Source organism: Ambystoma mexicanum, chromosome 8 (genome assembly GCF_040938575.1).
Source record: "Ambystoma mexicanum isolate Mex_15411 chromosome 8, UKY_AmexF1_1, whole genome shotgun sequence".
NCBI classification, from domain to species: Eukaryota; Metazoa; Chordata; class Amphibia; order Caudata; family Ambystomatidae; genus Ambystoma; species Ambystoma mexicanum.
The window spans coordinates 1,429,342,132-1,429,358,940 of record NC_090929.1 but is presented as its reverse complement, the minus strand read 5'-3'; the positions used below and the strand labels follow the sequence as shown (position 1 = coordinate 1,429,358,940).

General features: G+C 46.8%; 1 protein-coding gene across 1 annotated transcript in view; it reads right to left on the bottom strand.

Annotated features, from left to right (window-relative positions):
• The window catches only part of EXOSC1 (exosome component 1), a 182,871-nt gene that overhangs the window by 139,203 nt on the left and 26,859 nt on the right, over window positions 1–16,809 (bottom strand). The window contains exon 2 of the mRNA XM_069611579.1: window positions 693–808. Coding sequence (XP_069467680.1) covers window positions 693–808 — 116 coding nt within the window. The remainder of the gene's footprint in view (window positions 1–692; window positions 809–16,809) is intronic.

The window sequence follows — 16,809 nt, the reverse complement described above, 5'->3', positions numbered from 1 at the left end:
TTTTATTCAGTGTTCAAAAGTAATTATGGGAATGGATTAAACATGTAAAATTTTTCATAACTATGTGGTTGAATAACATATTGTGAGTGGAATTCAAGCAGCTTTACCACCACTAACCTGTCCAATCTTTGAGCAATTAACTGTGCCACTCATTTCAACAAGACTGATGCGAGAAACAAAACAAAGTAAAACTGCAATATGGAGCAAACCTTCCTCAATCTTATTTAAGTTTGATTTTTAAAATTGCATTTAGCTACTGTTGTATTTACACTGCATGTTGTCCATTTTTGTTGGAGTGGGTAAACAGCTAGAAGATGAATTGATAAAAAGGCACAACTTAACAGCACTTGCCGATCAAAATTAATTTGAAGACTTTTGCGGGAGACAAAACTACCCACCGTCCCTAGATGTTGTCCGCACCTCCCCTCCCTGATTTCCATTTCCGGTTGTAGGTCAAGCAGCACCATACCTTTGAGTCACAAACACTTTACCTGAGAACACCAGATGATATTATCTGGAAGCTCTTTTACAGGGTCAACATTTCTCCCCCACCCGCACTCTCGCTAAGTGGGTTTTATTTAAGCCTCACCAGGAACCTAATTTCAAGGGGAGGGTGAAAAATGGATTCAAGAACCTACATCCCATCTGAGCAGGTTTCAGAATAAATAAAAAAACACAAGTGCCTTCCTTACCATTCCATTATCACTTTTCTTCACCACACACCCGGACAAGGAAGCATAAATATAGCCATGTCTGCTATATGTACCACTGCCAGGAGAAAAGTCTTCAAGGTTGCATAGCCGCTCTCCTATAATGACAAGATTCATGAAAATCAGGTCCCTGGCAAATCTGCAGAGTAAACGTCACAATGTCTTGGGTCTAGCTGGGCATGTGAAAGACATAATTGATCTCATCAAGACATCTGACAAGTTGTGCACACTTACACCAAATGAACAGGGCTATTAGATGGAGCGGAGGGATGAGCTAGTGGCAAGAGTACACTTTATATCAGTAGTGCCGAGGTCTACTCCAGAACCCTATATACGAAAACCATTTAGTAGGACCAAAACAAACTGAAGCTTCAACTAAAAATTTAAAATCAGAAAGACCTATACATTCTCATAGAGGCTCACTCCCATTCCTTGTAATCCCAGCGATGTATCTGCTACTTTCATAGACGGTCAAAATCTTGTGTGGGCTCCTTGCTTGGCAAATTTTACAATCTTGTACCATTGTCTGATTTTCTTCTTGCTCCAATGAATTCAGCTAGAACTAAAATCTTTGTTTCAAGTGCATCTCTTTTGGCTTGGTCTGGCACACTTTTTTTTTTAAAGCAAATTGACAAGAGGCCACCAGGGGACGTAGCAAATGGCGCTCCAATCTTCGCTGCTCTCCAAACGCCGCGCCGAAACAGCACCCGAGCCCACCGCCCACACTCCCGGAAGTGTTTGGATGGTGGCAGCAGTGTGGTGTTGACCTGCTGCCCAGCCGTTCGAAATTACGGGCGAATCGTCTGCCTGTGCTCCAAGTAAACTAACCAGCGCAACCAGGCAGGCCAAGAGTGTGTGGAGCAGGCGGCCGCAGCTGCGCTACAGCACATATTTCTATCCGACAGCGTGGGCTGTAGGCCGTGGTGGCCCATGAGCAGGGGCTCAGCCCGTTCTGCACTGGGTCCCCCTCCCCTGGCATAACACCCGCAACCTAGGAGAGTGAAGACACCAGTGCCAGCGGTGTGGGAGCGTTGAAGGAAATAGTATTGTAGCTTATCTGCACGAAGAGTGTGGGCTGCAGACCTTGCCAAACTGCAGACGGCTGCTGTGTGCCAAGCGAGGGGATTATTAGCCCCTCGACAAGGAGCTTAGTTGCCCCAGGCCATCGATTTGCAGAGTTGGCCCGGGGTTCATGCCCCCCCCTGCTGCTGTTGAGTGCAGTGTGACCAGGGGTGCAGCTTGGACCCAGAAGGGCGGCGGGGTCGCAGACCTTTTCAATGGTGTTGGAGTACGACAGTCTCCAGTATAAACTGGTGTCAGAGGACAATATTCAGAGAATGAAGGGAGAACCGATGGGGCAAGTGGACAGAATGGAGGGACACGTGGAGGGCGAAGCCAGTTGAACACCGGATAAGGGGTGGACAAGTGAACTTGCTAGCGCATTCAAGATTCTGGGGGGCAGTTTTGGGAGTCTATTGGGAAATGGGGCGGTGAGAGGTTGCATTGCGATATTTTGGTCCAATGGTCGGGGGACAACTGGTGGTCCGGTTCTGGCTACACTGGTTGCAGTTCAGGACTGGATGCTGAGGGGAAGAGACGGTCAGGGCAAAGGGGGTTACGCAGAGTTGCGAGGGGGAGTTTTTGATGTTTAAGAGGTATTGGTTATTAAAGCGCAGTCTGAAGTTTTGAGGTTACACATAGAGGAAGAGGGGTTCTAAGGGAGGTGGTAATGGGAGTGAACTGCCAGCAGTTAATTTGACTATAGGCTCTCTTAATGCTAGAGGAGTGTACTCACCGAATAAATGGTCACTACTACTGAGGGAGTTTCAAAGGGCGAAACTGCATGTGGTTATGGTTCAGGAAACACATTGGGTCTCAGGTAGGGAACCATCCATTCAGGCAAACACATTAGGCAGACTCTATAGCTCCTCGGATGCAACAAAGAAAAGGGGGGCAGCCTTCCTTCTTTCTAGCCAACAGAGCTTTTTGGCAGAGGCTGAAATGATAGACCGTGAAGGCAGATAGGTTTTCATTAGAGGTAAATTGCAGGGAAGTCTGACATTTGGTACAGTCTATTCCCCCAATGTGGGTAAGTTGCCCTTCTGGGAGGGGCTTAAATCTAAGCTGGGACAATACGGCGAGGGTCCCTTGATAGTGGAGTGGGGGTTGGGGGGTGGACTTCAACATGGTTCTGAACGCGGTGAAGGATGATGTTTCTACACGTTTCCATGGGGTGAACAGGGAGCTGGGCATTTTGGATTCTTTAATTGAACGTCTTGCGGGAGGGGGTGAACAGGCCCTTCACATACTTTTCCCAGGTCCATAATTGACATAATATGTCAAGGTTGGCAAGGATGATACGTTAAGGGGGCAGGTCCTGGAGTCCCCGGTAGATCTGGTTCTGTGGTCAGACCATCTAATTGATGAGAAATGTCTTGACGAATTGGGCGACCAGTGTCCTGAAAAGGCAAAGGGATCTGCAACGCTGATCTCCTTAGGGACAGGGAAACTGCGCAGGCCATACTCTCCGATATTAAGGAATATTTTGAAAACAATGATATAGGCGGGGGGTTCAAACACTGTGGAAGGGATTCAAGGCCACTATCCGAGGGGTCTTCCTCCGCATTGGTGCCCGGAAGAAGAGGGAAAGGGCTCAACAGGAGGAGAGGTTGAGTGAGGGACAAGATAGCAGCACTACAACTGGGAGGCTGCCGGGGCTCTTCCCTTTCCCGGGCAGCAGCTAGCCAACTCGAGCATTACAAGAGCCAGCTCAAGGCTTTGTTGGTTCAGGATATCGAGAAGAAACTGCTTATTCTAAAATCTTAACTAGGAAGTTGAGAGGAGAGGGAAAAGAAAATGGTAGTGTTCGGACATCCGCGGGATCCAGGATGACAAAGCATTGGGGAGGAATGCAAGTCATTTTACAAGCACCTTTATACTGCAGAATATTCAGGAGACGGGTCCCATAATTCACATTATGTTGACCAGCGGCAGATCCCTGGAATCTCCAAGGACGTTGCTGAAGGATTAGAGAGGCCGGTAGAGATGAAGGAGTTCTGCAAACAATTAAGGACATGAAGGGAGCCACTGCTCCGGGTAGTGATGGCTTCTCCGGTGAAATTTTATTAGCAGTATAGGTCGGCTCTGGCTCCCCATTTGGTGAGTCTTAAATGCAGTATTGGCATGGGAAGAGTCTCCCTGTTAGGATGAGGGCAATCATTGTGGTGCTCCAGAAAGAGGGCAAGGATCCATCATTGTGCTCTTCCTACAGGTCGATCCTGTTACTTAATGTTGATTTTAAGGCCTTGGGCAAAATATTGTGTAACAGGACTGAGGCGGTCCTGCCGGCCCTGGTTCAAGACGACCAGGTGGGATTTATAAAAGGTTAGGCATGGCTCTGACAATATCCGGAAGACCATAAATCTGATTTCTAGGGCCAAATTGGCAGGGCTCCTACTGCAGGCATAAGGGTGAACAGTATGCTCATCGGCTCCTACGGGTTATCGCGGGGATACCTCCCCCTTCACCTCTCCCCCCCCCAGGTCCCCAGGTTTGGGTATTTCATAGGCGTCAGAATGAAAGTCGGTAAAAATTGTCACATGCCGTTAAGGTATGGATTTGGTCCTGATTCAATGTTGGGGAGAATACAGAGACTTCTACGGTATTATATATATATATATTTTTTTTTTTTTTTTTTTTTTAACATTCCTACCGACAATCCTTCCGCAGTACTTTAATCTGAAGAGCAGCAAAAGTCACATTTGATTGTATTACAACCCAACACAATACAAAATAGACAGCATACCCACTTCTCACCCTTCAGTAGCAACCAGCTTGCACCAAAGATCCCAAAGATCCCATCCTTAAAGGTTATAGTGCCATGAAGAAAGGAAACCAACTCTTCTAGGGAGTTTGTCCCTTCTCTAGGGAGGTGAGCCTGCTATGCAAAACACTCCCCATGGGACAGAGCAAGCGGAATCTCACTTTGGGTGTTGCCCGGCCTCCCCCTTAGGGGACATGGAATTCCCAGGCGAGAGGTTTGTAAGACCTTCCTTAACATCAGCGTCCAAGAGTTTATTGGAAACATGGGGACTAGTCACAATACTAATGTGCAAGGACCCTTCGATGAACTTGGTTTGGCTGCCGACCCCCTCCTCGTTGCCCAAACACAAAACCTGAAACCTGAAACCAAGGGTGGTGTTCCTCTCGTTGCAGAGAGGATCGAGAAAAGGGCTGAGACCCTTACTTATGATGGAGTCTCTGCTGCGGAATGAACCAGCCATAGTGGAGGCCTGTCCGGGCAAAGCTGCATACAGCGGAAGACCATGCTGTAGCATGGATCCAGCACATCCTGAAGGTGTGCTGGGCAGCGGTAACTCAGAGCCTGTGGAAGCGGAACGTTGCACATCCCAGTAGGGCAGAAGCCCAGTGAAAGAGGTCTCTGACAAAGAGAGCATACCGCTGCAGCACGCCGGCGTACTCTAACCATGGCACCTGGATGGAGAACTGAAATGAAGTAACAGATGACCCGAGAAGCGCAGTTCCACGGCCACCAAAGTTGCTGCTTCCCTGACGTAGAACACAGTGGATAAGTAGGTACGCGGTTCACACCAAGGAGAGGGCAGCCAAAATGCAAAAAGCACTCAAAAAAGGAGTGAAGGTGCTATGGACAAGGTTAAAGAGGGCCCCTGTGGGGCTGCGAGAAACCAAAGAATACAATCAGGCAGAGTGGGTGAAGCTGAAACCAATGAAAGGCCACAGCAGGGTGCACCTGAAAGCACAAGCTCGTAAAGAGGGTGAAAGCAGGCAGAAAGCCAAAAGCCCAGTCTGAGCTGAAAGCTAAAGCCACTCACGGAAGGTGGAAAACCACAACAGACCAAAACTATCAGTGGAGGCTAAAGGTCCATGCTAGACCAAGAGAAACTCGAAAGCCTCTGCAACGCACTGGAGGTGGGAACCAGAGCGACCAGTTGCAAGGTTGAAAGAGTTACAAACCCAAATGTCCCATTTCAGGAATTCCCTTTTTCAGATACGCCAGACTGTCGAGAAGCACAGGAGTTCTCCCTTTGCATTGTGTTGAAAACCAAGGAACTTGCTTGGCACTGTACGAGCAGGCCAAAGCTTGAATCCTTGGGGAACTATTCAAGAGATACTTTTGGGAAGGGGGTGGGGGGTGTCATGCAACCGCCTGCACATGCCAAGACGGGGGTTGGGTGGGAGAAGAAGAGTAAAAATCTACTACCCAAGGCTACGTTTTGTTTCCGTTACTAGTAGTGGGGTCAACCGGCAGGGCAGCATAGGTTTCGACACAGGACAAGTTTTATTTTTGTAAAACAATCAGACTAGCATCATTTTGTTATTTTCCAGTGTAGGAAGATCTTAGAAATAGGGCTAGGTGAGGCATTTTCTTTTCTTTAATAAAGCTGAAACAGGACTGTCCTAAGTTGGACTTACCACAACACGCACACAGAACTATCTTGACTAAATGGGCGAATACACCATGCTCCTCTTTAAGTGTGGCCTTAAGAAGTCCTCTTCCATGGTTGTATTATTACTCCGTATTCGACGCAGATGCACCCATCAATCACCTGTCCTAGAACTTCCCAATAATGTCCAGTCCAGCCATAGCCTGGCATCGCATGCCTCTTTCCACACATACCAGTAACTTTCCAGATGTACATTCAAGATCATTGTTCAAGTTCCCAGACCAAATGACACTTACGGTCGCCCAAGCCTCAAAGAAAAAGGTCAGCAATGTTAGTGCCAGCAATCCAATGCTGCGCCTTCCTATCCACCAATGCACCATCATTTCTAAAAACTGAGGTCCCATACACTGCACCTGTAATCCTAACCGATGCCATCTTCCAATGGCAGGATCATAAAACGTTATGAGCTTTATATGTTTTAATGTCCCAGCTGAAATTAAAAGGATATTATAGTAAGGGTATGAAATTAAACGAAAGGAAACAAAAACGAAGAAACGTGCGAAATGAATGGAGACATAACGTATTCTCAGCCTCCATCGCAGAACGGATGCATATCCTTTCATCCCCCCTTTTTCCTCCCCAAGCCGACTGATCATCGCCGATTCTTCCACAAGACAAACTTATCACAATTTACCAATACCATGTAAAATACGCCACTTAGCTGCAGCAACTGCTCGTTACTGTGCAAGTAGTCGAAATAATGTCCAATAAACCCACTCCGTTTAAAAAATGTTTTAAAAATAATCTTGCAACCTATTAAAGGGCGGATCGAGTAACGATGGTCTCAGGATATCCCGCTTCAACCCACCCATAGTCCACACCTCAATCTCCTGCGAGCCCTACGCATACACCCTGCAAGAGGACTTCACCCCTGCCCTGAATAAGCCCTCTATCTCCTTTGAATTCCCTCTTTGCAGCTCCCATACATTTGACTAAATTGGGCCCCCCCCCACATAATTCCTCTCATTACTGCGCTCAATGCCACCATTCTGCCCCCCTCCTACTCCACTCACTTTAACAAGCTCACTGTCCCTCCCCCAGCTCATCTCCAGTTTACTAGTGCCTTACTGGCATCTTGAAGTGGGTAATGCACAATCATGCGTGGCCCATTCACCCATTGCACGACGTTGTATGCAGCCATGGTGCACTTCTGCCTTTGCGCCTTCACCCCCATTTGGGAATCTCTTCCATAAAGTCCAGCCACAGGGCAGCTAACTGCAACAAGCAAATTTAATGTCGATTCATGAGCAATGTCAACAAGCTATGTGTTGACCAAAATATTAGATTGGGTGAACTGAAGAGGAGACTCCATACCACCAGACAATAATAGCACCTCACGTAAGCAGAGATTTCATCCCTACAATTTCACAAATATCTGGCCATATTTTAGTCCAAAAGCAAACCCACCTAGAGTTATAAAACCTGCACGCTGTAAGCAGTCCCAGCAGCCGTACATGTGTGGTCGTGTCTTCTTCCTCAATACCCAGAGGAATCTCAAAACGATTAACTTTCCAGAAAAACAAAGGTGAAAATTATGTTTCAAAATTGACAGTAGGTACACAATTTGAACAATTATGTACATGGCAACCACTTCCATTTATAAATGTTCTCTATGGTGCGTTCTACATGACCCCTTAGAAACTCGTCTGGGGAATGGCTATAGAAATGCTAGATATATGTCAGTTTACTGGAGACACAGACAATTTAGTCAATTAGCACATTTTGCCTGCACTTACGAGGGGCATCACTACAGTTTTCCCTCCATTTAGGCAACAGTAAGACATTGGACAAACACATAACGCTACCCAAAGAATATTACCCTCAAGGTTAGTAACAAAACCTTTAGGTTTGCAATAGTATGCATCTTGTGGAACAGTGTTAGCATGCGATTACCAATCTAGCGACTGGTCCAAGACAGTTAACAGTTGTAAATGTGCAGTACAGATTCAATTGTAATGCATCCATTTTAATCTTGGGATAAGGAAGGGAAGAGTGTGCAGGCACTATTGCTATCAAATTAAATCAATCCATCAACTCAGTTTATCCTACTCAAAAAGGAACGTGTTGTGCATAACCCCAATCAACAAAGCTTTCCTCAATGAAATCAAGGCAGAAATGGACAACATCATGGTCCAAGACGTCTTCAATATGCCTGGACCCCAGGAAAGAATGAAGACAGCCCTCCTCAATCTCCTGGATACCATCAAAATCACTGCAATCTACATACCTCCTCCCTCTCCATGTACCCACCCCCCAAACACCCATGAAAGCAACCTTCATGACTTGGTATTCTATGCATCAGATGTCATCAGCCTCCCACCGCTAAAACCAGACTGGACTGACCACACAACACCAACCCATCACACATACTGCTAGATATGCTCAACCATACTATGAACACCAACGACTAACAAAGAAAAGACAAAGGAATGCTGGTATACACAAGCATCCCAACAAGAAAAACCATCCATAGACAAGAAAAAAACCTAAAGTAAATCCCAACAACAGATGATCCATCGAATAGCTGCACAAATGTAATGCAATCAACAACTTTTCCTTCAAACAAAACGTAAACACTGGAAGAGTGGCACCGGCAGCAGTGACACAGGGTAGCTGCCTGAAACACAATATCTGCTGCACCTTTGCTTATAAACTACAACACCCCCAAATATACTCTGCATTACTGGAAACGCAAAACCTGAGACCTCGAGCACTGCTGTCCCCAGTGATGCCCGTAGAGCCCACAGAGGTTCCAGTAATGGCAAGTGACGCGGGAGCAAAACGGTATCTGCTTAACTCGGAAACAGAGTCCCGTCATGCACTGCATGAAACATAGGACCTGAAACTGAGGTTAAACTGCAATTACTGTTGATCCATGGGTCCAGGAACTAGCAATAACACTGATCAGTGAACTTTGTCCCAGTCATCAATAAAACTGGTAGAGCTGCAGAGAGCCGCCAGCTGACATGCTCACTTATGATCATGTTAAGTCATACTTTTCAATTCTTGCATAGCCACCTGCATTTCTAGCTGGTGGGATGGCAGAGAGTGCATATGCCTACAAGAGTGTGGGATGGAAGGGATTGAACCTTTGCCTGCCTAGAGATAAAGAACCTGCCCTGTGATATTTCTGGACTTGCACGTTGCAAGAGGGCAAGTGCCACTACCCGCTATAATCTAAAGCAGTTCCTCCTTGTCCACTTCACAAATCTTAGCACAAATCAAAAAAACAAATAAATAAAATTAAAAAATCACAGAGAAAATAAAGAGCCACACGCCCTTTACTATAGATCAGAACTTATCCCACCAGCATCTCTGGACATGCTCTGCTGTACGTGAGGTATAATCGTTCTATTGCTGAAAAGGATCAATCATTGAAAGCACCCTCTTCTAGCTCTGGAATTTAAAACCACACCACACATGGAGCGCAAGAGAACCCAAATGAATAATCACCATCTCTGAAATTGAGCTATGGCCTATTGACCAAAGGAGGACCTTCTCAACTGCTTAAGGTATTTGAAAGCAGACCTTGCACAAAAGATGAAGTGTCCCCAAACACAAGATGTGCTAAGAGAATAGTAGAACACTCTGAAAGTTCACCCAACCACATATGAGGAAATGGTGTAGCTCACATTTTTTCCCCCCTCAAGGGGGAGGGGATAGAGGGGAAATCTTGATTAAGAACATACAGATCAAGGGCCTTTGTGAAGATACAGGGATCAGTCGGACCAGCCATGCTAATTTGACACCCACAAGTGCAAATAGGCAAAGGCATTGTAGGCCGGTGCAGACAGCAAGAAGGAATTTAACCCTGTTCATATACAGATTGAGGGGAGCTGGGAGCTATTTAGCTCCTGCTTCTAGCCCAGTAGAGCCTGGTTAGCTTCTACCAGGAGCTACTTTCTGCTCCCCAGGGCAAATGATGCAGAACAATCACACCTATGTGAATTTAGCTCTGTGCCATTGAAACAATCCATGCCTTAACATTAGGAACATCTATATAACATTTAAAAGGCATAAGGGCACACATTTTTGCATCATATGTGGATGTTAGATTTGCACAAGGCGATGTAGTAGCGCCTTGTACCACCGTGGTAGCTCCTGCTCACTGTTTATTGCTGGATACCAAGGAGCTGCTTATCCAATCTTAAGTTCGTTCCCTGGGAGCACAAGAAATATATATGTTTTTAATTAAGTACAGAACATTTCAAATAGTCTGACCATTTAACTCCAGGGCCAAGTTACAATGGTCTCCCAGGATATGGAATTGGTAGCACTAAGAAAGATTTGCATTCAGTGGATTGCAAGATACCACTGCGCTTACAGTGTACACTTATTGGGTCCAACATTTACATTGGAAAATAAAAAGGACAAAAGTGTCACTGCAGGGTGAAACAAAAGTTGCAAGCTACTATCCAGCCATAAAAGTCACTCACCACCTCAATTCTATACATACACAGAACACACTATTTTTTACTCACCAAGAGTCAAATACCATTTTGCATCCCAGGTCACTCAGTTAGTGGAATCACTAAGAATTTTTTATCTCATTTTGCTAGCTGTGGCCAAAGAGTTTCCCTGCCTTCTAGCCCTGCTCAAACACTCACCTGCATGCTACACAATCGGACATAAAACACTGCTCAACACCGTCTACACATGTATGGAATTCAACATCTCACTCATCTGCTGGCACAACTCCTACCTGATCAAGCACCACTCACTCAGATAAGCACCTACAGACACAAACAACCCCCTGGGAACTGTGATGTTTCATACAGAGATCTGATAACCCAGTCATCTGCAATCTAAAGATGAAGCCACTGTTGTGACAGCCTTGCAAATTCCATCATCAATATCCACCAATACACTAACTGCACACAGCTCTGAAGGTCAACTGCATCGATGGCATCAGCGGAACGACTGCTACTCCCATCACACTAGCCTAGTTTTTAAGGTGCCTGCTTAATGTACCCCAAATAATACAGTTCATCCATCTACAAGGCACCTCGAAAAACACCACAAACCAGAATTGGCTGACAAAAGGGTGAAGATTTCTCGTATTAACTTTCACCTAGTGCAAAGTTCCTGACAGTCATTATCTACTGAGTCCTCTTTGTCAAAGACAACCTGGCATCAGCTATCACGTCTTCGTAGAATTAAGCCAGTCATCACAAAGCCAGGCTATCCTGGGAGGCTTCCAAACCACAACACTGTCCAGCATGCAGACGCGTGCCTTTTCGCAGGACTTGGAGCACCGGCCACTAGAGCAAATTCATTAGTTGCTGCTCCATAGCTAAACCACCTTCAGAACAGCCTGCATCACCTTCAAAGCACTGGCGTATGCGACAGCGTACCATCTGGCTGCACCGCAACACCAGAAGCAATGACATTTCCAGACTTCATCAAGACGACTAGGGAGCAGGCGTTCAAGATTCACCCCCAAACTTTGGAACTTCGTATTGTTGAACAAACAGGATGCCCCTCCCTCCTGCACTTCAGGAAGTAACAGGTGGCACTAATAAAAATGACACGAGCTGACGGGACGATTCCCTCCCCACCCTTATGTGCAACACTTATCTGCTTTATAACTAGGTTCAATTTAAAATCACCCAAATACATACATACACACCTTCAGGGGTGACGTGTGTGGATGCAAGGGCACCACCCCGTCCTCTTATTTTTTGTGCTAAGTGAAAAGGTACAAGTGTCATTTTAAAATTAAAATGTAATTCAACCTGGCATGAATTGCAGCCAGAAACTGTGCCATCTGAGGGTCAAGGCAAAGCTGGTGGGGTGGTGTGCAGCGACACATCCAGGTTCTGCAAGGAGTCCAAATGGCACTACCCTGACAGCATAGGTTTAAGAGGCAAGCAGGGAATCAAAAAGTCCATTCCCGCCTCCTCCCATTCTGTGAGATTTCTGAAGACAGCACTCGTGCCAGTCAGGTGGTTCCTGCATGCAAGGCTCAGGGCAGGCCACCCGAGTCAGTGTGTGGGAAATATACAAAAATGTCACACTCATTTGTGTGCCCCCAGGGGAATGCGGGGTGGGGACGTGGGTAAAGTGATTTGATCACTGAGCCGCAATTGGCGTCCACATTTTCATCGGCGCAGTTACAAGTGGCGCAGTGATTACGTAGATTCAGTGTGTGGTGGTGGCAATAGTCCCAGCTGAGGGCAAGGTGATCATGTGACCAGCAGGTAGGTAGAAAAAAGCTAGGATTGATATATCCATTTATGCATGAGTGCATGCATGCGAAGGGGCTGTGTGTTGGGGTGGGAGCATGTAAAGGACTGCAGTATGTCATGGTTGTGAGCTTTTGGTTTTAAAGAAACCTTCAATGTGGATCCAGAGGGTATGGATCTATTCAAACATATGGATATCCTCACACTTCTCTTCGACTCCTCTCTCTCCTTCTCCCAACACACAATTTATTATTATTATTAATATCTCCCTCACTTCTCGCTCCTGCCGCTTCCACCTCTTCAATATTCGCAAAATCCACCCCTCTCTCACTTTCCACGCTACTAAACTCTTAATCTCCTCCCTCATCTTCTCCCGCCTCTTCTACTGCTCTTCCTTACTCTTTGGACTCCCTAATTCTCACCTTGCCCCTCTTAAATCTATCTACCACTCTGCTGTACGCACCCTTTGTCTCCTTACCTCCCGTGATTCCATCTCTTCCTCTCTCTCCTACCTTGGCTGGCTTCCTTTTCACTCACCTTAAATTTCAATTTCTCTGTCTTGTCTTCAAATCTCTTCATGGTCTTGCCCCCCCCTATCTCTCCTCCCTTCTCTCATTCTACTCTCCCTCCCGTTCCCTCCGATCAGCTGACCATTTACTTCTCACTTCACCTACTCCTCCCTGTGCCTCCTCCCGTTTTCGCTCCTTCCAGCTCTTCGCTCCTTTACACTGGAACTCCCTTCCTCTTGCCATCCGTTCTTCCCCCACCTTCCCTTCAGTCCGCACTTCCCTGAAATCTCTTCTTTATCCTCCTCCTTGAATCCCCTATCCCCTTCTAGTTCCCCCCCCTTCTTCTCTTTCCCTGACTCTCTCCCTTCCATCCCCTCCGCTACCCCCCTTTTCCTCCCTCCCTTTCCCCCCTCTTGCCCTCTGTCACGCTCACCTGATTCCCACGGAGGCGCAGGTTTGGCTTTGAGTGCTGAAGCTTCTCCAATGGTGAAGCGCAGGACTCTGAAGATGGACAGGTAGGGGCCCTCTACTCTGGCTTCTCTGGCTCGTAGGAATATTCCCCTTAGGGTCTGGAAGGAGGAGTTCTCCATCCTGCTTCTGATGCAGGGGCGCGTTGAAACCCAGTTACTTCACTGAATTGAGGTTTGATGGAAGTTCAAATAAGCTTGACTATTCAGGTAAGGCGCTGTAAGAGTTCTGTTGCAAGTTCAAAAGTTCAAGCTTAATAATAATGTTCATTGTCTTATTGCAGCAAGCGCTAACGCTTATGTCTTTTTCCCCTTAGGTGCCGGGGTTCGGAATGCCGGAGATATGGCGCCGACCCGAAGTGAAACGTGCAGTTCCAATAAATGACAGGTAAGTTCTGGATGAGCGTTCGGGTAATGTCTTTGCATTCGCTCATTCAATGTCTTTGTCTTTTTCCCCATAGGGGCCGGGGTCCGGAATGCCAGGAAGCGGCAGGACCCGAAATTAAATGGGAATGACCCAACAGGTACGTCTTAGAAGGAAACTGAGCTTTTCCTATTCCCTTCCTTCTCTCACCTTGTGTTCTTGTCTTTTTCTCTCTAGGCTCTGGGAAGTGGCTGCGGATCCGGATGATCGCTGCTGAAGATGGAGGTGCCCCGGAAAGGTGAGTGAAATGCAGCGCTGCAGCGATCGAAGCGAAATGCTTTTAAAAATGATGTCTTCCCTTTCAGGGTCGTCGGTGTGATGTCTCCGTGATACAGCTTTAGAAGGTAAGGTCTTCTTTCTCTCCAATTCTCTCTTATCTCCCTTTGCAGATGACCCAGGATGCTGACAGGCGTGGCTGAAGTCCAGATGCAGGAGCTGACACGGTGAGCGTCCAGCTGCGAGGAGCAGAACAACGCGAAGCGTGAGTTGCTGATCGGGCGTGGTTTAAATAGCTTTGGAAGAAGTTCCAGGTATGTATCCTTCCACCGATCAGGTATGTATCCTTCCCCGACCACACCCAGGTGGAAAGTAGTCCCACAGGTAAAGTAGTTCCATTCAGGCCTCAATAGGGCCTGGATGTAGCAGCATGGTCTGCATCAGGTAAGTGCACATTAAAACACTTGAACACATGTCTAGCTTTATGAGCCTGGCGCCTAAGGCGCCAGGACAGAGGTCCAACATGAGCCTGGCGCCTAAGGCGCCAGGACTGTGTCCAAAGGGCCCCAGCTTGGGCCCGCTGGCACTTCCCGGGGGGCGAATGATGCCTGGCTCTGGGGTTGCTGGGTCGGACCTGGCTCCTTGGAGGTAGGCATCATGACACCCTCCTCCTCCTTCACTCCACCCCCAACCTGTCCCTCCTCCCTTACCCCCCTCTTTCAGTTAATTGCTCTTTCCATTGTTTTGTTGTTTGATGGATTCATATTGGTATGCTTCAACAGTTTATCGTTCATGTTTTATGTATCATGTTGTTCTTTGTACAGCGCTTTGGCGTAAGGCGCTTTATAAATCAATAAAATACAAATACTTCTCCCAGGATTGTGGCGTCTATGGGTGTGGTGTCGTGTTTGAGCAGTGTTAAGACTGCTGCAAATAGGGCTTTGCTCCAGTTAGAGGCTACCGTAATGATGGCGCTGTAATAAGTAGCCTTGGTTTTGGATATCAGGGTCTACCATTTGGAACCGAAAGCCTTGATGGATGATGGATAGAAAGGGGTTCTGGTTAGCCTTGCCCTGGCATTTCTTAGATAGAGCTCGAGTATACCATGGGGCAGACAGTTTTGTTCTGGCGTGGCACCAATTGTTCGAGCAAAAAGTACCTCCTGGTGTGCATTGTTTCATTAAGCTTTGTGAACAATTTAACACATTTTAAAGGTTTGTTTCGTCATTCCCCAACATCAGGGATAGGTGTTGAAAGGCAAATGAATGGATCATTCATTTTTTTTCCCAAACAATTTTTTTCGTTTCAACAAACAAAACAAACAGCACAGCAGACATGTTAAACATTACTAGCATCGTATGGTCTTGTAGGTCTACTGTCTATCCGCTACCCACCCCCCCTACCCAGAGCCTATCCCACATCATCTCCTTCTCTTCTTTGTTCTGGGGTCTCGCCTTCTTCTACATCCTCTGATGAGTCCTCTTCCAGTCTGGGCCGGCCCTGACAATGTAACTACTAGATGCCTCCATGCTGTCAATGTCTCAGCTTCATCCTCTCCCCCTCTCTGGACTGCCGCTGCCAACGCCAATGTTTCGGCATCAGCCCATTTCAGGACGTCATGCCACCAGACTTCCACCCTGGGTTCCCGTTTGCTTTCCAGCTCATGGCTATTCTGCGCTTCGCCAGTATATATGCCAAGTCCCTGAGTTTGCTCGCATGATTCAGCTTACGCGGTCTGGGGAAACCCCCACACCATACATGCCCATAGGGACCCTACATCCAACCTAATTTCTTTCTCGGGCAGTTGGAGCGCCACCTCCCTCCAGAACTTCCGTATTTCCAGGCATGCCCAGAACATGTGTACGAGTCCCGCATTCTCCTCCCCACACTTGGGACATGTTTGTGTTCCAGCTTTCTTAATGAATGGGTCATGCATTACGTCAGCCCCTTCCAGTCTAGATATCATAGAAATTAATATCATTCATGGCACCTGCCTCCTCCTCGTCGCCATACCGCAGATGCGAGAGGCGCTACTCATTAAGGCAAACCTATCGACCCTACCCTGAACGATCGAAGACGAGCTGAATTTTCAGGCTATGGTGGGTATGACCATGCTGTAACCAAGATGACAAAAGCAAATGATGCGTTTGCTGGAACTGACACACGTAGATGCATTAGCACAAGAAGCTACACTGACAATAGGTCAAAACTGTCTTTAGACATGAAGAATATGCTAGCATCCAATAGGCTAGGAAACAGAGGCTCCATATATAGGCTGAAATGCAAGACGCATAAGGATACATATAAAGCTTGCTTAAGGCAGGAATGCAACAAGAAAGGGTGGCTGTTTTAAATAAGATGGACGGTGCAACCATGTCCAAGTAAACGCGAGACATCAAGAAATCTCGATGCTGCAGGAGGATCAGATTCACTGGATCAGCAGAAAATTAAGACCTGAACAGCCCCGAAAATAATTGCACAGCCCTTGTCAAGGGCATTGTGAACAGGGAAGGTTTAGATTGGCACCCAAGAGAACAGACTAGGACAGTGCCAGGCGCGAGACATTTCTCTCAGATTCAGCAAAGAAACAAATAACACTAAAAGGTCAGATTCCCATGGACTAAGGCTTAATATTGGGAAAAAATTACTCAAACAAGTTTCTAGCAGTCAGAAAAGGTAAAGACACCTGCATTAATAAGGGCTAAAATCCTAGTTAATGAGCAGAATAATCCAAAATGTGGTCTCCACCCACGTGACTTGCAGGTGGAGAATAATGGCTATTCTTTAGCCTCAGGGACAGACAGGCTGAGGC